This window comes from Sceloporus occidentalis, unplaced genomic scaffold (genome assembly GCF_023333645.1).
Source record: "Sceloporus occidentalis isolate IW3139 unplaced genomic scaffold, rSceOcc1.0.p SCAF_145, whole genome shotgun sequence".
Classification (NCBI taxonomy): domain Eukaryota; kingdom Metazoa; phylum Chordata; class Lepidosauria; order Squamata; family Phrynosomatidae; genus Sceloporus; species Sceloporus occidentalis.
Genome location: NW_028317125.1, coordinates 293,525 through 319,757, shown reverse-complemented (window position 1 = coordinate 319,757; position 26,233 = coordinate 293,525). Strand labels below are relative to the sequence as shown.

The following is a 26,233-nucleotide window of genomic DNA, read 5'->3' as shown; positions in this document are numbered from 1 at the left end:
ACAGGTCAGAGGTCACACAAGTAAAAGTGAAAGAGTTAACAAAGAAAGGAAAAAAGACCGTAATGTAAGTGGATCTAATTATGTTTTTGTGTGGTTAGAATGGGCCTCGGGGGACCTGTTTGATACCTTGCTCCTCATCTAAGTGTATTCATAGTTTAGAACAATGGCCATGCTCGGAATGGAGACAGCCGCACACAATGGTGTTCTCACTACAGATGTATGTCTGTCCCCAGCTACTTTCCCCTCCCTAGGCTGCAGGGCACAGCTCGTCCCGTTGATACGTATCGCTGGCAGGCAGAATAATAAATCCTTGCTGGATGGATCACACCACTGACAAGAACAAAATTGGCTCTAATCTCAGCTGTGATCAGGTGGAATAGCTTCCATTACCACTGCAGGGCACGATCCAGACCTGACATTGTGGAATGTATATGGCCCTGTAGAGACCGCATTTATTGGACTGGAAGATGCAGGAATGATCAGCCAGTTATACCCAACCAGTATAGTGGTAGCTGCGGAAGGCACCTGATTTGGTCCGGATGCCATAGGAACAAGAAAACTGGCAGTATCTGCTGTTAAAAATACAATAGGAGAGCTGCATAAATAACGGTGTTAATTTGAATGCTAAGCATGCTTGATATTTAGGACACATCACGTTCAGACGATAGAGGAGGAAATAGACCCCGTACAACAAAACAACTACCCGCAGCTCACTACTTGGTTCTAACGAGCATTGCTTATGTATAAAACCAGAGAAGTGAAATTATTTTGTCTCAACTGAGCCTCCATCCTTTCAGTGTGATATTAGTGGGTGTTTGTGAAAAAGCAATATGGCAAAAGCTGAGAACGCATGTAACTACATAACACTAAACTACTGGTTGTTTAGGTGTAAATTGGGATTTATTTACATAAAATTTGCAAAACAGCACAAGCTATTTAATTTACTAAGCAGATGGAGCCAATTTGTAGAAACTCCCGTTATATCGCTTCTCGAGTTTCCAAAATGTATTAAAGTGGGGCCTTCAAGCGTCCAGGTTAAAGGAACATTGTGAAGTCAGTCGAATCATATAGTAACATAACATAGTAATTTAGGTTGAAAAAAGACACAGGTCCATCAAGTTCAACCTTGTTGTTGATCCAATTCATTTGACACAATTGTTGTCCTAATTTGAAGGCACAATGCAGCCCTCAAAGACTACATCTTTATGGTAGCGCTTAGGTTGGAAGCCAGCTTGTCTCAAAACACACAGGTTCTTTTACCTTACCATGGGTGTCAACAGTTGGAGCCAAAAGGAGGCCCTTGCTTCCCCTCAAAATACCTGCATAATGCCAATGTATTATGCGTACCCCTTACCCCTTGGAGATTGGCCCCTGTGTACTTTCCATAATTAAATCAGTGAGTAAAATATTCTAAATCTTGGAGGTCCTACATTATACAGTGTGATTGAGCTCCTTTGCATTTACACATCTACTTACTGGAGCAACTGTTGCTTTGTGGAAAATGTTACTTTGGAACGTTGGAGCAAAAATTATTTTTCTTGTGTTTGCACCTGAGACATATAAATCATCCTGTTTGTGTCACCTGAATACGTAAAGCTGTTCATTCAGTGTGAATGAGACAGTGGTGCAGTCTAAACATTGAACTTGTATTTAAGTCTAGATGATGTCACATGTTTGTTTTACTGCAGGCTCAGAAGAAAGTGTGAAGCCTCTGCATATCCACAGACACCAGACCGGTCTAGTCAAATGTGGGCTGGCCCAATCAGTGGCTCTTCCTTGCCTTTTCCAGCTGCGTTCTTCTCAATCCCAGCAAGGCCTGGATGCCAGTCTAGAGTCCCCACGTATTAAGTGGAGTCGTATGCAGCCTGGGTCAGACCAGAAAGAGGTGGCTGTGTTGGTTGCACGTGAAAATGTGGTTAAGGTGGCTCGTGGTTATGAGGGAAGAGTATCACTCCCTGGATACCCTCACAACCGCTTCAATGCCACATTGGTTTTGTCCTCTGCTCGCTCCAGTGACTCAGGAATATACCGTTGCGAGGTGGTCCTCGGGATAGATGATGAGCAAGATACAGTGCCTTTGGAAGTAACTGGTAAGTTGCAAGGAAGGGCTCGAACAATGACCAGTTTCTGACCCCTTATTCTGAGGACCAAGCAGCGCTGAACTACATTACCCAGTATAGATTGTTGACGTAATACAGTAAGGGGGTTTAAACTTACATGGGTTATTTTAAGAATCAGGCAAAGGTCAAGGTCAATTATTTAATTAATTTTTGTAGCGGATAAAAAAGAACATGATGGATCTTATCTACTAATAGATTCAACATTTCCATGTTTCTATCACCCTCAGTTCCCTTTCTGAATTCCTGATGGTGGTAAAAACATTATAATGACAGATAATAACCAACGGATCTATTTTGTCTGTCTGGTTTCCTATCTTCTTAAGCATATCATATTCTTCTTTAGGCTAACATTTTGCTTATGACAAGCACTTTGGAAATTATTGGCAGCATCTACCATAACCATGTACTGTAAACCTATTGCAGGTTTTTGCAATGTTATCAGTAATAGACTTCCAGTAGAAATGGTTGCATGACTGGCGTTGTCATCCCATATCTCTGGCTCATGTCATATGTCTCTTCGTTTCAGTTGACAAATCTCTCTATTTCTGTATCATTTCTGTTTGTTTGCCACTAGCTTTCTTATTCAATTTCATCTTTCTCATTCCCCGAGTTCACCAGCACTCGCCATGCCGCTTCCGATTCAACTCTTGTTCTTTATACACTGGCTGTGTGTTTCCCTTCTTCACTTCACATTCTCTTTCCTTCCACGCTCTCTTTTATCTCTGCCATTTATTCAGGCCTCTCAAAGACGTGTTCATGCAGTCTCTTTATCTCAGCACATTTCCATTTTTTGCATCTCTTTTTTTGTCTTTCTTTATCTCTGTTTATTTTCAGTGTATCTGTACTTTAACCTTTCACACAACTCCCTCGGTTACATACTCTTCCACAGAGAACTATTATGGCACACGTGTACCATCTTTATCAGTCTAGTGTTATTCATGCACCAACTTCATTCAAAGTCCCTGGTTCCTGCCTCACTATCCTAACTACGATTCTGGCTCCCCTCTTCTAAGAACATTTGTGTGCCAGCATAAGTTTAAGCACCACCTCATCATGGTTGCCCACATCCCCTCTCATTTCTGATCACCTTCATGTCCACTGCTTATAATATCCATCACTAAATTGGTATTCAATCCTTTCCATCAATCCATCAATCCATCAATTAAATGCCCACCCTCCAAAAATGTCTCCCTTTCTACATGTATGTCATTAAACTTTAGCACACTGATAGCGTTCAATTTAGATATTTCTTGAATCGAGCAGTAATTGCACATTTCTGATTCGCGACATCCCCTCCCCATCTTGTTTCACCAGCTTCCTCTCTCTTTCCATCTGTTCACACCTCCTCCCTGTCGCACCCCATCTCTGGTGCTTGGCCATGCTCTTTGCGTTGTTCCTTGCCTCCTATCCAAGTGTGCCTGTTTCACAGCTTGCCTGTGCTGATAATTAATATCAATTATGTAAATCTGCGGGACTGTACTTGAGAGAAACTGCTCTGCTTTATTGGACAATACATATACAGATATTTTTCTTGTTGTGCTGTCGTATGTAAGAGGAACAACTACCGTTCATTCACCTATTGTAATTATTACAGAGAGTAATATTAAAGGACAGAGCCATTTTGAAGGCCTACACAGTATACATAGGTATGTCTTCATTTACCTTGTTATTTTAACATAAAAAACACAATTTGTTGAGCAGAAGTGACCTATCCACTTTAAGACGGTTTAACCTTAGAAATATGCCTGAATGTAGCTTTTGTATTGGTAGAAGAAATGCCAAAGAAAAATTCAGCACTGCTGCTACTTAGTGACAGGTGGTAGAGTATAGTTTGGTTTACAAGACAGAATCCCATGAAAGAGCTAGCAGCTGTATCCAACAATCAGACGTTGTCAGTAGGACCAGCCAGATGGTTCTTGATCTCCCCCTAAGCTGTGATTTTTATGTTCCCTGCTTCCCCATGGCTGTTTTTACACTCCAGATGCCCCTGGTAACAAAGAGCACCAGAGTCCCCATATGTAAAAAAAAAGCTTTGTAGGAGGATCGTGTGCATAGAATGAATGGGGCAGAAAAGAATAGATGAATTTAAGGAATACCTAAGACTGAGTGGGCGAGTTATTATTTACTCCCTCTCCTTGCACTCAGCTCTCTTACCCAACATTGTGATCTAGACGCTTCCTTAGTTTTGCCTAATGTGTGAGATCTATCATTCCTTTTCCATCCAAGTGCAGTGGGTGGTCCTGCATGATACGTACATAATACAGTAATATTTCTTAAGTATCTGCCCAGTGAAATGTGCATTTTCAAGGCCAAATTTGCTTTTTGCATAGTAGAATCTTGTCAGGGTTGGATGTTCCTAATGCATAATGAAGACGTCTCTCTTGCAAACTCAACTGTTCACTTTGGTGAATGAGCCTCATTAAATGAAACATGCTTAGGTCAAGGTTGTAACGGGTTCACCAAGAGAGCTGTACTAACTCCCAGAGATCACCCAGTATCCTCCTGTTGTCCCTGGAATAACTTCCAGCACCAGCCAGCATGCACACCTTGGAACCCTGCTATGCGTACCCAATAAGTAGACACAACTACCTTCAATTGAGTACAGCAGAAATGAACCGTTTATTGTTGTAAAACATAGACTCATATATCCACAGAACTTCATTAACATAAATTAACATTGATAAACAGGTACATGTAGACAACCCAACCTTTAATCTCCTTTAGCTACTGAATCTCCACCTGGCAGCAATCCTGTTAATGGGATTAGTCAACACAATGGAGTTCCTGCCTGTGCAATCTTTGTTTGGCAGCCAGGCTGGAGCCATCTCTGACTACCTTGGGGCCTTGTATGACAGGTCATTCTGTCACAAAGGTCACACAATTTGCAGATTGAACGTCTGGGTACCTGGCTGGGTTAACCTATATATGCCAGCCATTTTATTCTTTCTTACCTATCCTACAAGGGTGACCATACTGGCATACTGTTTTTCTAGGAGACATATAATGTTAAAGTATTGTTGACCAGCACATGTAAAGTGTTGCCCTTCATGTCATACAAAACCCTGCCATGTCTCTTATCATAATCCCTAAAACAAGTGTCACTCTTTTGCAATTTACAATGTTGGGAGGTATGCTAACACAATACGCTACTGAACAAAAATCACTGCAGAACCGTGGTCATTATTCTTGAGATGAAACACAACTAGTACTTCGATTACATTGACAGTCATTTTATTCTAGTATGGCAAATCTGACAGATCAGACTATTGAACTGTCAACAGAAGAAAAGGGTTTAGTGATTAAATTGCCCCAGTTTAGCTTAGATAAATATAGCTCTGTGGCTGCTGTTTGCTAGTGCTTTATGTGAGTTTTAGATAGTATACAATACAGGACGGCATGGCAAATATTACGGTATATATATGAATCAAAATAAGATTTAACATAAAATGATTAAAAAGCGTATTTTGGACACCTGTGAGAACAGAGCATTGACTTCTCTGGTTCCTTAACTCCTGGACAGAGCCCAGGAATCAACTAGAGCTACATCATTTGGAAAAAAACTGACATATGGAATCATGGGTATTTTATGTAAAAAAAACGGTTTTGGTGCAAAGTTTGAAAGGTGGTCTTATTTTGCAACAGCTATTAAAATGGTTTAAACAACAGGAATTTTCTACTGGTTGCTATAACAATAGGACCAAAAGCATATTCCCGTCTAGGCCCAGTCTTACTAGGGGCCAATGGCCAGCAAGAGCAATGCATCGATGATGCTATGGAAAGGAATTTCTTCAATAAGTTTTATGAAGGTTATATATAACCATACCTGGGAACTTCTGAGCTCCGGCTACCCGGAGCCTTCTCTTGTGGGATGCGGCCAGAACTGTCCACTGATGACGGGGGTGTTCCCGCTGACGTCAGCGGGAAACAACTCCCAAATAAAGGGAAAATTGGCGGGGAGCAGGGTGTGTCAAGACCCCGCTCCCGTGCCCGGAGGATTCGGGTCTTGACCTGGAGAACCAGTGAAGTGGTGCTTCACCCGGAGATCTCCAGGTCAAACCAGGAGAGTTCCCAGGTATGTATATAACCATCCCTTAAAATTACAAATTGCATTTAAAAGTTTATTGAGATACAAGGGTTGTTTAGAAGCAGTCCTGTCTTTCTTCTGAAGCCCTCCTCTATGTATTACATCACAACAGTCTGACCTCCTCTAACCATTCCCAGTCCCCTTTAAACTAATGACCTCTAAGCGAATGCCACATCTGTGATGTCAGAAATGAGAGAGAGACGCAGCACAGGGGGGACAAATTACAACTATTTTAAAACAGGACATTATTTTAAAAAGTTAATGCTGGTTCTGATAGAAAGGCATCAGAACACAAAGTGCACCGCAGTTTGTTGCGCAGGGGGCTGGATAGCTGCAGACCAGTCACGTTGCCCACTCTGACCCTTGTTCACTGCCAAAAGCGCCAACAATGAGCAAGTGAGCATAACAACTGGACCATGGAGCAATGGAAGAAGGTGGTCTGGTCTGAGGAATCACGTGAATGGCTCGGTGCACATGCATTGATTACCTGGAGAACACATGGCACCAGGATGCATTCATGGTGGCCCCACCTCGCAACTCACAGGAGTTAAAGCATCTGCTGCTAACGTACTTGGTGCCAGATACATAATTACATAGTTCAGTGATCGGTTATAATAGCCACGTAACATTATGAAAGGTCTATGTTGCACTTACAGTTCCCCTCATCATTTCTTAACCAGGCCACTAAAAGCTATGGGATGTCTAAGCAGCTCCATATTTTAGCCCACTGGTACTGCCTAACTCTTAAACCAGGCAATTTAATAACATGCGCTTTCTCCTCTGTAGGACTCGTTTTCCATTATCGTGCCGCCAGCAACAGGTATGCTCTAACATTCCCGGAGGCTGTGCTTTCCTGCCAAGAGAACTCTGCTTTTATTGCCACTCCAGAACAGCTGCAAGCCGCGTTCGAAGATGGTTTGGACAACTGCGATGCGGGCTGGCTATCAGATAAAACCGTAAGGTACTGGCAAAGGACATAATAAATTATTGCTCATACAGCAGTGACAGAGTTAATGTAATTATTTTTGCAACTCCAAACGAAACATGCTTTAATATGAAGTTCTAAGGAAACGATCATCGTATTACGGCATATGTTAACTAAATCAAGCATGGCAAGAAATTTAAGTTCAGATCAGTGCTTCACTGGATGTTCCCAATAGGCGTTTTAACTGCATGCATGACTGAATTGATATATTCAGCTAATTATGCGGTAACACAATTGTTTGGTTTAATAATATGCATGCCTGTGTGTTGGAACTGCATGCAGCAAAGGAAGTCTGCAGAGGAATAATCTTATTAACAACAGAATGCTGAATTTAGTTTTAACCTATACTTTTTGTTTAAATATTTAATTACCCCTATTAAACAGCTTATGACAGTTACCAGCATGTGAAATGCCCACTAACTGCAATGGTTCAGGTGTCCAAAATGGCACACCTTTGTTGGAGGGCAAGGTTAGAGGTGGTTGGGGTATTCTAAAGGCAAGGTTGAGACCTGGCACTACTTACCTTACCACCTGAAGGAGAATACTAGGGTTTGATACAGCTTCTTTGTACCATGTAGAAATTAGTACCTAGGTCTGTACTGTGAAGACACAGATTTCAATCAATGCCACAGCTTGTAGGCTGGTCAGAGAAAATCCTCTGATGACCACATTTTCTAACTGTGGGGCAGGACTGTAGCTTCACATGCTAAACTTGAAGCACCCTATTAGTGGCAAAAAACTCAGAGTACTTTATCATGTATTCTTCTTTAGAGGGAGTGTCAGGGACATTAGGCTGTCCCTTTAAACATGGTTGTGTTTGCAATGCCTTTTAACTTAGTGCCGTAACAGTGGATATTTGTTGCTGGAAAATGCAGCTTTGCGAAAAACGTGTGGTATGCTTTACTAGGAGACTTGACATTTTCAAGATATGTTGGAATAACTGGATTCTTTTATTGTGGAACATTTGGAGGAAATTAGGTAATATTTCCTCATCTCCTCCCTGTCTCACAACCCTAAGGGACTCTTTTATACTTTCAATTCCTTGCTTCCACCGACCCCTACTATGTGCACAGTCACCACCCTGCCCACACCCTCCTTCTGACTATGCGCCCCCTACCCACTGACCTCTTCTCCCTTCACTACATTAACTCATTTCTCTGCTGTCACTGAAGAGGATGTACATGCTCTTCTTCTTTCCTCTTGTCCAACCACATGCCCCCTTGACCCGATCCCTTCCCATCTCACCCAGTCTCTTTCATCTGCCATTGTCCCTACTCTAGCTTATATCTTCAACCTCTCCCTCACTGCTGGATCTGGCCCATCCTTCTTCAAGCATGCTACCATTACTCCTATCTTGTCAGGGAGGCTTACAAGAGGCCTACTGCAACATTAAAGGGACGGCAGGAATGTCTGGCAAGTACTGGCTGTGTGCTACATGTGACAACAATCTCCCGTATTCTTCATATGAATGGGCTATGGGGTAGGGTGGCAAGACGGAAGCCTTTTCTTATAAAGAAAAACATCCAAGCCTGGCTGAAGTTTGCAAAGACAAACATCAAGTCCCCCAAAAGCATGTGGGAAAATGTGTTATGGTCTGATGAAACCAAGGTTGAACTTTTTGGCCATAATTCCATAAGGTATGTTTGCCGCAAAAACAACACTGCACATTACCCAAAGAACACCATACCCACAGTGAAGTATGGTGGTGGCAGCATCATGCTTTGGGGCTGTTTTTCGTCAGCTGGAACTCGGACCTTAGTCAGGGTGGAGGGAATTATGAACAGTTCCAAATACCAGGCAATTGTGGCACAAACCCTTCAAGCGTCCGTTAGGAATTTGAAGATGAAGAGGAAGTTCACCTTTCAGCACAACGACCCAAAGCACACATCCAAATCCACAAAAGCATGGCTTTACCAGAAGAAGATTAACGTTTTGGAATGGCCCAGGCAGAGCCCAGACCTGAATCCAATTGTGGGGTGATCTGCAGAGGGCTGTGCACAGGAGACGTCCTCGCAATCTGACAGATTTGGTGCGCTTTTTCAAAGAAGAGTGGGCAAATAGACTCCTACCCAAAAAGACTGATTGCTATAATAAAATCAAAAGGTGCTTCAAGAAAGTATTAGTTTATAGGTGTGCACACTTATGCAACCAGGTTATTGTGAGTTTTTTTTTCCTCTGAAAGATTGCAGCTTGTTTTGCAATTGAATTGTTCACGTTATATCATTGTTCAACGATCACTTTCTTCGCTTAAGCGGCGTTACTGTAATGCCTCGATGTCGAGGCATTCAGCAAGGCCGAGATCGGCATCGGGGGCCATGTCTGGCCCCTCCCGGAGGCGTCAACAGCCGCCATACATTGTATGGCGGCGGACGCCCGTTTTAAAAGCGTTTAGGAGGCGATCAACGATCGCCTCCTAAACTTAAATGGTGTCGCTGGAATGCCTCGATCAGGAGGCATCCAGCGACACCAAACACTTACCTCTGGGTAAGTAAATAAATATGGAAAAAAAAATTAAAAAAAAATGTGCTAACATTTAAAAATTATTATGCAGTGATGTCACTAGATGAACCATCCAGTACCAGAAAAATGTGTAAAAAAAAATATAAAAAAAGTATTAAAAAAATAAAATAAAATTAAAAAATAAAGTTTATTATTTTGAGCAAGTGCTAAAATTTCTCAAAAATCTCAACAAAGAGTTAAAAAAAAAGCACTTCAAATACCCAAGGGGTGTCTAATATATAAAAAAAATGGCTGATGGGGTAAATTGGAGTGGCCTAGCTCAAAGATAGGGCATAGGTACAGACTGACCAAAATGGAGAAAAAAAGCGCACTTCCCAAATGTGGCATTTTAAATCTGAAACAACCCGACAAACCCATGCATGTCGGGTATCACTGCACTCAGGAGATGTTCCTGAACACACATTGGGGTGTTGTTTGACAGTGGCATATACCAGGACCTGTATATCTATAACTAAAGTACAATTTGTGTGAAAAAAAAATAAAAAAAATTACTATTACAAAGTTTGACAAAGTGTAGTTCTATAATTGGTGCATGGAAAGGGTTAAAATAACAGCATTTGGAATACCCTGGGGTGTCTAGTTTTCAAAAATATATGGTTTGAATGGGTTAAATTGAGTTAACCGGCTTCAAAGATATTCCAAAGAGGAGAGGGAGGCACAATGACCAAATGACCACCTGAATTACGCATGCCCCAAAAGTAGCCTTTTACCAGCCAAACAATCTGACAAACCCATGCATGTGGGGTATCGCTGTACTCAGGAGATATTGCTGAACACACATTGGGGTGTTGTTTGAAAGTGACATATACCAGCACCTGTATATCTATAACTAAAGTACAATTTGTGTGAAAAAAAAAAAAAAAAAATTACTATTACAAAGTTTGACAAAGTGTAGTTGTATAATTGGTGCATGGAAAGGGTTAAAATAACAGCATTTGGAATACCCTGGGGTGTCTAGTTTTCAAAAATATATGGTTTGAATGGGTTAAATTGAGTTAACCGGCTTCAAAGATGTTCCAAAGAGGAGATGGAGGCAGACTGACCAGATTTGTTAAAAAAGATTTGGAAATCATAAAACGCTGCTTGTACTTATTGCCCTATAACTTACAAAAAACAGCAAAAAAACATAAAAACATTGGGTATTTCTAAACTCAGGACAAGTAGTAGAATCTATTCAGCTAGTTTTTCTACTTGCTTTTTTAGGTGAGTAAAAGATTTTTCAAATAAAAGTCATAAAATGTGTTTTTTTTTCAATTTTTCACCATGTTTTTTTAATTTTTTTTATAGTAAATAAGATGATACGATCAAAATAATGGTATCTGAAGAAAGCCCATCTTGTCCTGAAAAAAACAATATATAACTTATGTGGGTACACTAAATGGGTGAGGAGAAAATTACAGCTGAACACAAGCACCACAAAAGTGTCAAAACAGCCTCGGTCCCACAGGGTACAAAACGAAAAATGAGCCCGGTCCTTAAGGGGTTAATAAAAGCTATGATTGAGAAAAATATTTTGTTTTGATTTCCTTTTTTTTTTTACAACCTGCCCCCCAGTTATGCACATCTGCCCCCAGGCTTGCCACTCTGCCCCAGAAATGCCTTATACCCCATATATGCCACTGTGCCCCATGATATGCCTTTTAACCCTCTAAATGCCACTGTGCCCCATGATACACCTTTTAACCCTCTATATGCCACTGTTCCCCATGATATGCCTTTTGACCCCCTATGTGCCACTCTACCTCCAGAAATGCCTTATACCCCTATATGCCACTCTGGCACTCATCCTCCAGAAATGCCTTATGCCCCCCATTTAACACTCCCTCCCCCTCCCTCCTCCAAACTTACCAGTGCTTCTGAGTCCCCCGGTGCTTAGTCCGGGCAGTGTGTAGAGCTCTACGCGATTCGCGTAGACAACTTCCGCTCTACGCGAGTCGCGTAGAGCTCTACACGCTGCCCGGACTAAGCACCGGGGACTCAGAAGCACCGGTAAGTTGAGGGGGGGGGCATAGCACAGGAGGATCCAGGTCCCCTGTATCTGAGTCGCCAGTGCTTAGTCCGGGCAGCGTGTAGAGCTCTACGCGAATCGCGTAGAGCTCTATATGCTGCCCGGACTAAGCACCAGGGACTCAGATGCACCGGTAGGTTGGGGGGGGCATACACAGGAGGATCCAGGATCCATTGCTGCAGGGGATCTGGATCTTAGTCTCATAGTCAGACCTATTTGAGGTCTGATTATAAAACGACCCAGATTATAAGACGATGGGTATTTTTCAGAGCATTTGCTCTGGAAAAAACCTTGTCTTATAATCGAGCAAATACGGTATATGTATATATATATATATATATATATAAATATATATATATATATGAGCATGGATATGTAATTGTGTGTGTGTGAGAGCATGGACGTCTAATTGTGTGTGTGTATAAGCATGGATGTGTAATTGTGTGTGAGCATGGATGTGCAATTGTGTGCGAGGGGATTGGTGTGTAATTGTGTCTGAGAATGGATGTGTAAGTGGGGTGACATGGAATGTGTGTTAGAATTAATGTGTACTTGTGTGCTAGTGAGTGTGTGAATTTGAGTAAGTGTGTTTACGTATGTGTGCCGGAGTGTATGTTGGAGGGGGGTGTGGTAAAGTGTATGGGAGAGTGGTTGATGGGATATATATCTCACCTGGTTTCCTCAGCCAGGCACGGTAGCAAACCCAGGAGCCCTCAGGTGAGGCTTCCTAAGCTCATTACTGAGGAGGATGCCTTAAAAGAGAGGGCTGTTAGGTTTGAAGGGGGAGGAGAAACTGAGTGAAGGAGCAGCTACAGCCAGCGCTGCAGCCCACCAGGTATGAAGCTTTACCTATGGAAAACCTGTTACTTTGCTTTGTGCCAGACCTTAGGCTTGTAGAGAGGTATCCGGATGTTTAGTTAGAGCTGGACAGGCTTAGAGTTTGTTTTGTTTACAAGGTGCTCTGTGCCTACAGCATCCAAATAAACACGCTTTACGTTTGAAACCTGTGTGAATATTTTCATTGCCGCCCCATGCGTGAGCTGTTCCCTACAGGGGGCAAATATGGCACAGACCAGTTGTTGAAGTTGAGGGGCCCTGGGGCAGTTGGTAGTTATGCCCCTGACTTTAGTTTAGCCTAATATCCCTTTGTGTGTCTATTTACAGGTACCCGATCAAAACACCTAGACCTGGCTGTTATGGTGATAGGAATAACCTTCCAGGTGTTAGAACGTATGGAGAACGGGATCCACAGGAAACATATGATGTATATTGTTATACTAAGAACTCCCAAGGTAAGATTTCTGATTGAGAGAGGGTCAACTACATTATGAGAAACAACACATCTTATACCCATTCAGTGGCTCAAGGTAATGATGATTTATTGTGTTATGTGATATTTAAACTATAGGTGATGTATATTATGTTCCTGAGAGACGCTCCCTTGGTGGCGCCAGAACGTTGTGTCTGCAAGACGGGGCATCACTGGCAACTGTGGGACAGCTATACTCAGCTTGGAGGAAGGGTTTTGACCAGTGTGACCCAGGATGGCTGGCAGACAGCAGTGTACGCTACCCAATAAGGAACCCTCGAAGAAATTGTGGTGGAGAGGAACCTGGTGTGCGGACCCTTTACCAGTACCCAAATCGGACAGGATTCCCAAATCCAACCAGGAAGTTTGGAGCATACTGCTACAGAGGTATTGCTATAATAAGAACTGGGCCCCTAGGTATTTGCTTTAAAAAGTGTACCGTATGAAGGCATAGTTGAAGAAATTATTGGTATCAGTTTACTACACCAGCACCCAACATTGCATTGTGGACATTGCTTTGTAGTATCAGCCACTGATTCTCTGCACTAGCACAGAGGTAAGATACACAGTAAGAGGTGAGCATTGGAAGGGAAGGGTTTTAAAAAAAAAAAAAGTTTAGGCTAATGAATAGTGTAACACGCGCCACATAGTATTTTTATGCTTCCAAAACATCATAAGTTGCTTGCATAGGCAGATTTTTTATGTCAAGTTGCTTCCTCCAGATCTAGTGCTGATTGCCTACTTTACAGTTCTTCATCACTGCTTATGTATAGATGTGTCTGTTAGAAACACTCTGAACTCACTTTCTTAATACAGATACCACAACATGAATATCTTAAAAAGACCATTTGACTATGAAAATCAGTAGTTAAAAGATCCATATAATCTGTTGCTTCAAATATTTTTCAGTCTAAGATTTGGTATAATATTTGGTATTAATAATCAGTTGGTTTGATAAAAGAGCTTTATTATTGTTAATTGATTTATGTAGCACCACCACATTCCATAGCAGTGTATAATTTGACATAACAAGTAGTGCACCACACTAACAAAACAAAAAGGTGACAAAAAGTTAAGGCTTACCCTGCTCAAGATTACAATCTAGCAGGGGGTGGGGGTATTTATATTTCGATAAATTCTAGCCTAACATCTATATTCCAGCAGAAACATTTTTAAATAAATGACATTACTAGACATAGGTACAGACTTGTCAAAGAGTAAGAAGGCATGTTGTGAGACACTACATAGCAAGAATGAGGCTAGGAAGGGCAGTGGTAGGTAGAAGCAGTTGATAGACTTTGCTAAAGAAGCCATTTGTTTTCCACTAGCAGTCACAATGTTTTCCAGCCATACAAGTTACACATACCAACTGTGTAGGGCTTCAGAAGGTTACCTGGAGATGAAAAAGTTCAAATTAATGAAGAAAGGCCAGAAATATTGATTCAGTTGAATCAATACGTTTGTCCTGACTAATCTTTTCCAATGAATATTTAATGTAAGTCTTAATCAGATAACTGATTATGCCCTTATGGAATAATGTTCTGCATGAAGCCTGCAAGTTCTCTTGTTTATTCAGGGTTGGAGGCAAGGATTTGGAGAACAAGCAATAAATTAGATACCAGTAAGGTAGAAAGCTTGTCAATAATTTATATATATAACAGCCAAAGATGTTTGACCAACATAGCAGGAATGTTCTCATGTATCAAAGTACTAGAACTGGATTTAGGGCTTTGCTAGGTATAAAACCTATGGAAAGCTCTTCAAAAAATCTGTTCATGGCATAGGTTATTTGAGATGAGGTTTGGCCTGTATCCCGGGAATGCACATGCCCATCGGCTCTTGTTAGCTGAGCTTTAAAAACTTGTCTGTAGAGTACAAGGTGAATGCTTTCAAAATGTACCTCTCGTCAGGGGCGTAACTAGACGCCTCAGGGCCCGGGTGCGACAATCTGTTAAGGGCCCCCCCACCCCCTCACCCCCCCCCCAAAAAACATGATTTTTACCCAACAATTTTTTTTCAACAAATTTAATTTACATATTGAATCATATCTGTAAAAAAATCAAAGAAAAAGGGGCGCATGTACAAAGGGCCCCTTTTGTACATGCGCCCCTTTTTCTTTGAATACATAAGCATAGATCACAGGTTGCACACCCCAAAACCAGCCCTGGTCTCCACACTGCCCACATAGAACCTGACCAGCACCCAGATAACACACGTAGGGTTTGCCATCTTTGTCCCCAAACAGCCCATCCTGTGCCTGGCTGGATGGGGACAAAGGTGACACTGGGGAGCTGAACTTGTGTGTCTAATCTATATATAAGTGTTTATATATGTGTCTAGACAATTATATCTATATAAAAATAAATCTAGGAATCTCCATTTTTTTTAAGAATTTAAAAAAAAAAACTTTATGCGTTTTGTCCCCCTCCACAGACACACACAGATTTATTTTTATGTTTATAATTTAAATAATATTTAAATAATAATTTAATGCCATATACACACATACAATTTTTTTTTTAAAATACATTATTGTACTGACCTAACTATTCTCCAGTGGCAGCAGCAACATTCTGACCTAGGTCGACTGGGCCCATGTCTAGATTGTCAAGTCTATGGGGGCAGCGTTCCTCACGTGCAAAACTGGGGAACAGGTCGTCCTCTTGGGCAATCTGGCCCCCAGTGTCCTGCTGCTCAATGGCCCAGTTACAAAGCCGGCACCTCCCCAATACACTGTTTTAAAAGGTGCTTTGTGCAGGGATATGACGTCAAATGCCGGCACTCACCAGTGAAGATGACATTCATGGAAGAGGCTGATAGGAGCGCTGCCTAAATTAACTCAACTCAATAATTAAGAGGCCCCCTCATATTGTTGTTAGATAGTGTAGCTAATATAAATATATACAACATTATGGGCATCCAAAATTGAAGATATTTCCATATGCACAGCCCATCTTATATTAACCTGCCTTTGTTTGTATTTTTACTCAATGACAGGCTGAAATAATGGAATGGATGCTAATCCGGTTAGAGTTCTCAGTGTGGTTGTTGACAAAAATTAAACACATAATTCTAGGGCTCCCAGTTCCTACGAATTGGCTGTTGAATGAAGCGCAGCTTCTTGCTATATTTCATAGCTTCTCTCTTCGTTCAGCTTGATTGGATTCTAATTTATCTTTCTGACATGTTTCCTCCTAACAGCTCTTCAAGAAACAGCCCCAACCCTATTGGGGAATGAACCACAAGGGCCAGCCTTCATGCCACAAGAGGACCTCGGGCTGATAAACCAAGAGCTTCAAAGTCAAAAGACTGGACAGGAAATACAATTGAAATTTAATAATGCTCTTCCTGCCATCGTCAAGCTAATGTCTACTACAAGTCATGGGTTATTTCAAATGGAAAGCAGTGATCCAGTAACACCCAGGGACTCAAAGGGAATTGAAAAGGAGATCAATGTCTTATCTTCACAGCTGCTTCTCCAGGCATCAGACACAGAAAATAAACAACAGACTGTGACCAGTGGACCACTTGAAGGAGGTTATTTCCATAACGTAGAGTCAGAAACATTGGCTGTAACAGAAATGTTAGTGTTAAAAGGAACAGCCATACATAAAATACAAGATATAAAACCAACTATAGTCTCTGTTAAAAAGAAAGGAAGACAATCAGCTGCTCCTAGGGGGAGGGAGGAGGACTGGTCATTAAATTTGGTGGATAGGGAGTCCAAGTCACAACAGAACTCTTGGCAATTTGTCAAACACTCAGAGACAGATTCATCAGAACAGTCTCCAGGCATTGGACAGTCATTAGAAAGGCATCCTTTGGTCAAACATACCAATGTAATATCTGAGGATGTCCGAAATTCACCTCAGTTTCCTTCGTTGTTAGATCATATGAGGAACCTGCCTACAGAACCATCTCCATCTAAAGTCTTTGAACTTACAACACTTCCAGAAAATGAGGCGCAAAGAACAGAGGTTTATACTGTGTCAAACCAAGGTTCATTTGAGAAACCTAAATTTCATAGAGAAGCAGATTCTTCTAATCACACCTATATAGATCTCCACCAGCACAATACACAAAATCAGTTCAGTAAATCACAGTCGAATCTCCATACTGAGGATGAGAAGGAGCTGCTGCAAACACATCACGAGAAAAGCAACCTGCTAGAAAACAGTGTGGAACTCACTACAGATATTCATCACAGCACTGTCCACTTTAATCACAGACATTTTGCACCATTGTCCAATGAAGTAAAAGTGGATAGAAATCAAAGTAAGCTTGCGTTTACATTTACATTACAACTTAAAGGGTAGTTCTGCATTTCAAAAAGTAGATAATATACCAAAAGCGTTATAATGCTTTCTGGTTTTTTTAAACCGATTTGTTCTAAGGGGAACATTAACACTAGCTGGGGTACAGTTTAATCTGTGGTCCAGTAGTGTTCTTTGTTCAACTAAATCGCTTTGACAGAAAACCAATTTGTACCTGGGCAGGCGTTATCGTTGGTGGCGAATTTTATGAAGCATTAAGACACGTTACTTCGGGAGACAAAAATAATAACAGGAACAGATGGTGCAATTAACAATTATAGATTCTGTTCATACAGCTCTACAGGTAGATGGAGTAGAAGGAAGATTTATAGGGATGTGCTACATGGACAAGGAAGGTGTTTTGGGACGTTACATGTAGTTTGCTTTTCTTCTAGGATCGCAACTGAAGTGAAGAAAAGCGGATATGAAAAATAGAGTTATAGAAGGATTATTGAGGAATCCAGTTGAAAAATTAATTGCATAATAACATTACTTGTCTCCCATGGAAAAAGTTAGCCAACATATAGACCAGGATGACGTGGCATAATTGATCTGCTTGGATTTCACAAATGTTTTTGGTGCTGTACCATAGAACAGGTTCCTGTATACTTGGAAACACACAGAAACAAGGATTTTAATTTAGAATTTACACCATTTACACCTTTCTGTGGTGCTATGGTGGGATCACCTATTGGTAAATGTATGTTATATCCATACCTGGGAACTCTCCGGGTTTGACCCGGAGATTGCCGGGTGAAGCACCGCTTCTCCAGTTCAAGACCCGAATCCTCCGGGTCGCGGGAGCGGGGTCTTGACACGCCCCGTTCCGCACCCATTTGCCCTTGAAACAGGGTTGTTTCCAGCAGACGTCAGAGGACCTCCCCCTGACATCAGCGGGACCTCCCCTTGATGTCAGGGGACCGCCAACTGACATCAGTGGAACTGCCCACCAACTACAGTGGTCAGTCCTGGCCGCGTCCCGCAAGGGAAGGCTCCGGGTAGCCAGAGGCCAAAAGTTCCCAGGTATGGTTATATCCCAAAAATGTTATAGCATGCTGTGTTAATGGAGTTTCCTTTGGGATAAGTGATGCCAGCCCTGCCATGGAGCCAATGCAATTCCTTCGGAGTCTTGAAGAGAGCAGAGGAAGTGCCTTTATCTATTGTTACAAGCTTCATTTAGCAATAAAATTACATCCTTGGGTACATAGCTTCACAATAATGAACTTTCCACATCTCAGTCTTTACCAAATGATACAAACATCCCTCTGCTTCTAGCCTAGCTCATGCTGTTGGCTTTACACTGGTTACATCAGCCCTAAGATGGGAAGGAAACCGATCCTGCACAGCAGTGGTCTGCATTGCTTCACAGGGGATTACATTTTTTTAACTTAGAGCTGTCAAAAATATTATTGCATTCAGTGGTGTGTGTTAACTTGTTACGCTGAGTGCTCCTAATGTTCAGCATGGATTACTGTTAGGCCCTGGCATAATGGAGGTGCACTAACATAAGCACTTTAATGATCCAGTGGCTGAGACACATTTGAGTTTATATTTTTACAAGCCACATTAGCCCAGGAGATACAAAATTAGTGATTATCGGTATTAAGCACAAACATCATCACAACATGCCTGTAAATTGTTAGTTTTTCCGCATATGCCTCATTGTTCATTAGATATTTGTATGTGTAGATCATTGATAAACAGGGTATATAAACAATTAATATGTTTTTTTCTAGAATATGGTTATGGATAAATTGGGTTTTAGGGGCAAAATGGTAGGTTTTTAAAAACAAGAGTAAATACATACATAAATACTTAAATGCTTTCGACTGGGAGGGAGGATTTACAGTCCCTGAGGAACATCTAGCTGTGAACAGAAACATTGACGGATCCAACTAATCTCTTTGTTGTTGTGGATTGGTCATTGTTTTAAGAAGTCCCATTCATCAGCCGGAGAATAGTAGTCTGGATATCGAAGAAAGGGACTGAGGCAACCATGCTTGAAATTAGTGTCAAGAAGATGTACTCATTCACATTTATATAAGAACACAGTGTGTGTGTTCATACATCTGGCCTTAACTTTCATCACTCAGGGCTGCAGATATATATACATGTGTATATATATATATATATATATATGTGTGTGTGTGTTTGTGTCTGTAATAACCCCAGAGCAGATTGAACTGGACATGTGCATCAATACAAAATAATAGTAGAATTGGCTGTATACATCTGTAGGCACTGTTAAGTTAACAATACAAATAAAATAACCATTTGTATAACATAATCAACTACTTTTCAACATCTCCGGTGCATGCACTGGAGATAAGACACAAATTCTATTTGCCAGAATGCACTAGATATGCTCCATACCTTTTCTTATCCAATGCTAATATTCACAAGGGAATATTTGTGCATGCGTTCAGTATAAAATAATACTAGTTAGCTCTATTTGTAAAATGCAGGATTACAAAACATGATCTTTGATATTTGGTACAGCTCAGCGAAATTAGTTAGCCATTGAAATATCTCAGATTACTCTAACATTTAACTTTTAATAATAAGTTTAAACATTTCATCCAAAACACCAAGCTATGATAGAGAGCTGCCAAAGGATCTCTCAAGATGAAGAAAATAAATACAAAAAGGGTTCAGTGGACCTAAAGATCAAAAAATGACTTGAATAGAAAACTAATGTCGCCTTAATTAGCTGCTATAAAATATAGTATATTCCTCAAATGAGCCAAAAACTAAACAAAAAAATTGTCCGAAATTACTTTGGTCCTCATGCACCAAAGTATTTGCAAGTATTTGGTGTCAAGATGTGCGTATTAGTGCAAGTGTGTGTCAGATTATGTTGCTAGAATGTTAGGGGTGAGCCTAGGGTTAGTGGTAAAAGGGAGAGGTGGAAGGGAGAATGTATGTATATTTGTGTGAGTGTATGGCATTAGAGTGAGTTAGAGCAAGTGTCATGATGCCAGAACCCAGGAGCACACCTGCAGGAGTTATTCACCTAGATTAACCTACTAAAGGGTAGATGGGAGACCTGGGACTTTGAGGATCCCAATAGTATGAAGTCTCATGTAGAGGCAAATACTATAGGTACTGAGTAGTAGATAGCAAAGCACTTGCTGGAGGGCCAGATATCTGTATATAGAAGATACAGGTAGTTGCTCAGGACAGATGGCCCCAGGATGCCAGGTCAGGTACGCAAGGCAGGTAGTTAGCCAAAGCCGGGTTCTGTACACTAAGCAGCATCAGGATACAGATTTGCCAGGAAACAATCAAAATGCCACACTAGAGTGCTTCTGCACAGCCCTCATTGGGGGAAGTGATGTCACCAAAAGCCTGAACTAAAGGCAATGTAGTAGAGCTTGCCTCTTTTCACGTGAGGGCAAAATGGCTTTGCTTACGCTGATGTCTTCTCCCCAATTGGAGAGTCAAAGAGATGATGTTACCGCAGGCGCCTCCATATTGCCCTCAGTTCACTTGAGGACAAAATGGTGGTGTTTGCGGTGATGTCCTCTTCCTGATTGGAGGATCGGGAAGAGCATGTCACCACTGGCAGTGCCATATTGCTCTCAGTTGGAGCTTTCGGTGACGTCCTCTTCCACGATAGGAGGATTGGTGAGAGGATGAGGAGAAGAGAAGGGAGAAGATAAAAGATGAAGAAGATGTGGAAGTGGTCAGAGAAAGTGGGGAAACATTTAGAGAGCGTGAGAGAAAGAGTCAATGAGAGTGAATGTGGGCACCGGGCAACAAATTTTGTTCCTGAATCAATAATGCCCTCAAATTTTTGCCGAACAGAATGGGCAGGGAACAAAGTTTGTTGCCTGAAAACGAAAAATGTGTCCAAGTTGATTTTGGTCCATTTGCACATGTCTACAAACAACTGTGGTGATCTGTCCTGCATCGTTCTGTTCCTGTACTGTAAGGGTTTCCACTGTTACCATATAGTTTGCTGTAATTCTATGTCACACATCTACCTGTTCTGATTTGAAGATTCTGACTTTCCAGGTCTTCTAACATACTGTCTCTCTAGACTTTCTGTTCCAAACATCTTTGACATTTTAGATATTTTTTTAACCTGCAGATAATAGCTATTCTGCCTTGTCTAAAGCATAAAGAATGTGTCTCAGTAGAAGACATAAATCATTGCTGATTGCAAAGGTGTAAAATACTGAGCAGATAGCTATATTGTCAGTTGTGCCATCACATTAAGCAGAACTGCTTGGAATCTGCAAATATGACTAGGAACTGAAATGATTTTTTTTTACTGTTTATTTGCTAGCGAAAATATACCATCTGATTTGATTAATATAAGATGTTCTCTGTGTGACAGTGAGGAATACTTTTTATCCTAGTTATTTACCCTCCATAGCTCGGTTATTTACAATAACATTTGTACAATCTAAAACAATGGAGGACTAGTAATGGAGAAAGAGTGGCAATCGCCATAGGTTATGGTTCTTATTTTGAGGACTTCCGTGTGTTTCAGCAAGCAATTCTTAATATGGCAGCAGTGCATATCTAAAATAATGAAGCCACATCTACAGGCTTGATTTTCCAATGGGACCAGTCTCTTTTGTTCTTACTTTTTATACAGGCTTTGTGAGGGCTAGACTGGGGAATAAAAGTCACCCTGGTACTTTAATGCTGCACACTAAAGGTCCACATTGTGCCTCTCTTGTCTTACACACTCTAACTTATTTTTGTCCTTGAGAGCCACCAAATCTGATTGCAACTCTTTCCTACTCAATCCAAGTGAAACTGACAATATTTGGTTTGGGATATTTTGTGTCCATAATGGAAAAAAATTACCAACCTGGTTCAGAACTGCTAATACAGTTATTTTGAGCCAAGTGGGCGAAGAGAGAAGAAAAGACAGAATTGTGGAGCTATATTGCTTCACAAGAGTAGGCAGAACAAAGTGGCCAGTTTAGTCAAATAAATAAAATAACCAGAACAGTCATTTTTTCTGTTAGGGAAAAAAGCATTTGGAACACTGGTCTGTCTGTGTCACATGGCTGCAGGCTAGAATAATGAAATCTCTGGATTTATGTTACTATTGTATTTATAAACAGCCAGTATATTCCATAGAAGAGCAATATATTAAAATGACACAATTTGTTGTGGCTTACGAAATATATGTTATATGTTAGAATTACATTATATACAGTAGAGAAGGCAAAGTAGCCCACATGTTTCCCAGGAACCTCAGACAGAGTATGTTTGCTTCTTAAATCATGTCATTTTTATCTTGATGTTAAAATGGAGTGTTATTATAAGGTGAAGTAAGTGATTGCTCTTCCTGCTGTTTATACCTTATTGACAACTGAGAGATAATGTAATGTTTCCATCTGAGTTTAATCATAGTGTGCTTGCTATCACAGGACTGACAAACCTGGGGGATCAGGAGAAAACAGACAACTTGACATCTACTGCAATTTATCCAGACACGGGTGGTGTTGATGACAATAAACACCAAGAACAGACATCAGTTCCAGATACATTCAGCTCCATTACATCAACTACAAGCTACCTCCTAGGTAATGGAATGGTGGATGCTTATCATCCAGCAGTATGGGATAGGAAAACAGAATTCTCCAGTGAAGACAAAGAACAGCCATCGACTGTGACAGTATCAATGACAGAAGAGGAAATTGGCAGACAGATTGACAGATTGGCATTAGGAACAAGTCAAAAAAATCCTAAACGTCTTGAAAATGTAAAACAGAGGGATGAAGAATCTGTTTCATCTTTCAGCGAAAGATCTAAGATAACATTGGAGAAGTCTCACAAGAACCTAGCAGTACAGAATAGGGAAGATGCTGAGGGGGTTTCAGGGGATACCAATGCTAGCAACAGCATGGCTGAAGCTCAGGCAAAAATATCACAATTCTCTAGCACTCCTACTCCAACTCTGGGAGCCCAGTATTCAGATGACTTTTTCTTTCCAAGTATGGATATTTCCAGAACAGAAGCAAGTATGAATAAAGTGAAATTAGATGAAAGAGAGGATGAACCGTATGTTAATTTTCAGGAAAGGCAAGGAAAAGAGATTACTTTCTCTGAAAAACTGGCTTCTGCTGTAAAAAAAGTCACAGAAAAGTCAGATGTCTATGAGGCCACTACTTCTCCACATTCAGGTTTTGATAACCCTACCCAAAACATAAAAGGTGAAATTGCCAGCAAGAAAGATCAGGATTTGGTTACAAAAGCAAGTGGTCAGAATCCAGAGACAGTAGGTTTTAGTAGAGCAGACACATTACCATCTTTGTTCCTTCCCTCTGCTACAGAAATTACAAAAAACACAGACTTCCTACATGTACAAAGTTATAGCTCTTACACTGAGAAGGCAAATCATGTCTTAAGTACCCAAACATCATCTGGCATCAAAAACTATGAAACTCCAGAGGAAACAAGACTATTGGCTGCTCAGGTCACTCTGACAGAGCCAACCCATATTTTGTCTTTGACAAATCAATACAACCAGGACACAGTCACTGAAGCCTTACACTCAACCAGTAAAGATTCTCAGAGAGTTGCTGCAGAGGCTCAAATCTGGTCCGCAACAACACCCATTATTATTACGCACATACTTGAAACTATTGATAACTTGCCGGTATCTGACTCCATAACTGAGAGCTACAAATTGTCATCAGAATATGGAAAAATTGAAGCTGCCCATGGGACATCAATACCCATTACTGAGTTTGAACTTTATGGACCAAAAGCAGATTCAAAATTATTTAGGCAGAATTATAGAAATGGTCAGCCAGAAGTTCCCAGTAGAGAATCAGAAAACATGGTGAAGCAAGTTGTCACACCAAGATCATTGCAAAAACCCATCCATCTACCACTACAAGCCACTGTGGGTTCCAGTGAAGAACAAGAGCTCAGTGTCCTGGGTTCTTCTGTCCGTCCTTCCAATGCACTTATCACTCATTCTATCAGCTCTGTTCTACGTCCAGTCTTGTCTGTACCAGAAAACACAAAAAGGTCACAGATTGAAGCGGTATGGTCTAAGGACAAAGGTGAAGACCTAGGTAGTGGAGGAGAAGAGGACAGTGAACAGTGGCTGATGGAGGATCGTACAAGTGCTCAGGGTTAGTTCCAGTTTAGTTAGACCATTACTAATTGTTGTGGCTTACTAGTACAAGCAATGCTCTCTTTCATGTTATTACTTGTAATGCATAACAATGCGCAGTAACAATACAAAAACATACAGAAAGATGTACATAAAAGAAGGTGAGACACACATTACCGTCAGTTGCAAACATGACCTTTTACATACTGCTCATAAATTGGTAATTAATCTCAGTAATGATGGTGATTAATCAGAAACAGAAACATTTTGTTGTTATTGTTGGAGAGAATAATCCACAAAAGAATGTTAGATATTAGATTCACACATAGAGTGAATCATGGCCTGAGATATTCTAAAGGGAATCATTATAGAACCAACATATTTCTTTTACTTGATAGCTCAGAAGAAGACCTACATAACATGCAAATTCATTGGGGGGTAGTAAATTAAAACATATTTGGAATTAAATGTTAAAGACAGGCAGGGGCACTTGGGTAATATAACTGTGGATGATGCCCTGCCACCCATTTGTGTGCCAACCATAATATTACTTTATGATGATAAATATAAAAGGCCATGTATACAGATGACCACAGATGTTCAGTTTCCATGACAACTATACATATTCTGTGCCCTCTGCCAGGCAGTTAGGGGGGGGGAGATTTCAGCAGTGTTCTGCTAATGAGGCCCAGCGAGCCCATTCTGAGACGGACGTAGATTTAATAGGGAAACACACAGCATTTTCATCCTGAGAGTTTTGGCATTCATAAACCCATAACGGCAGATTATTCAAAAGGGAGCATCTCGGAATTTAAAGGTGCCTTCCCACTACACAACAAGGAGCTTAGAAATATGACAAATGCGTGTCAGAGGTTTTTTCATAAAATTGTAATTCTCATCAGTTTCCCAGCTGCTTTGCATTTTCTACTTTCTCCTTCTCCCCATCTATCCCTTCCCTTGTTCCTTATTCTTGTCTTGTCTCCTCGCTGCGAATCCCTTTGTCCTCTCCTTTTCACTGTGTGGTCCTTATTTCTCACTGTGCCTTTGTTCCTGGAGACAATAATTGGGATGGGGGGTAGTAACAAAACAACAAAGGTTGCAGAGCCTTTTAATTGCTTTACGAGCAGCCTGCAATTCGGTAGCTTTTCTATTGAAACACTTTATAGTTTTGTGGAGTTTTATAGGGAAAAATCACTTCATTTTATTTCCAGCAACCCCCGTTCTTTACAAATTGTAAAGCAAAAACTATGCTCATTTGCAAATGGAATATAAGATTGGATGGATAAATAAGCCCATAGTTGCTCTGGAGTAGGGGTACTCATCTTCCGTTTTAGTGCTGTGAAGCCTTGCAGCTGGATGGATTTAGCGTTATCTGGATGATGTCACAGATAGGCTATAAAATGGTTTTAGTCGTTCTAAGGTGAAATAGTATAAAGTAGAAGTCACGCTAATTTCTTTCTCAGTTATCAGGAAAGCCAACTGTAGCAAGCAGCACTAACAGGTCTAATGCCCATGCCCACAGTGCTTGCACAGGCACAGATACTTTCCTTTTGTGGTTGGCTTCAGTATTGATCTCAACCACTCAACAAGCCAAGGTGTTATCAAAAAAAAAGACACGGTGCTATGCAGAAACATTGCAGAACATGAGGATGTTGGGCACTTCAGTATCTATAGAATAAACGAGCAGTCATAGTCATCGCAATGAAGTGGGGTTACAACCCATGAGCTTCACTACTAACATAAAATGGTAAGCACAAAGCAAGCGTTTTACTCTACCTTTATATAGAATTGCATTCTCTCACCC

The 26,233-nt window shown here is 40.9% G+C and overlaps 1 protein-coding gene across 1 annotated transcript in view; it reads left to right on the top strand.

Moving 5' to 3' along the window:
• The window catches only part of LOC149280837 (neurocan core protein-like), a 39,336-nt gene that overhangs the window by 2,988 nt on the left and 10,115 nt on the right, over positions 1-26,233 (top strand). The window contains exons 3-8 of the mRNA XM_089500023.1: positions 1,689-2,090; positions 6,991-7,165; positions 12,882-13,009; positions 13,126-13,413; positions 16,228-17,301; positions 22,733-24,448. Coding sequence (XP_089356149.1) covers positions 1,689-2,090; positions 6,991-7,165; positions 12,882-13,009; positions 13,126-13,413; positions 16,228-17,301; positions 22,733-24,448 — 3,783 coding nt within the window. The remainder of the gene's footprint in view (positions 1-1,688; positions 2,091-6,990; positions 7,166-12,881; positions 13,010-13,125; positions 13,414-16,227; positions 17,302-22,732; positions 24,449-26,233) is intronic.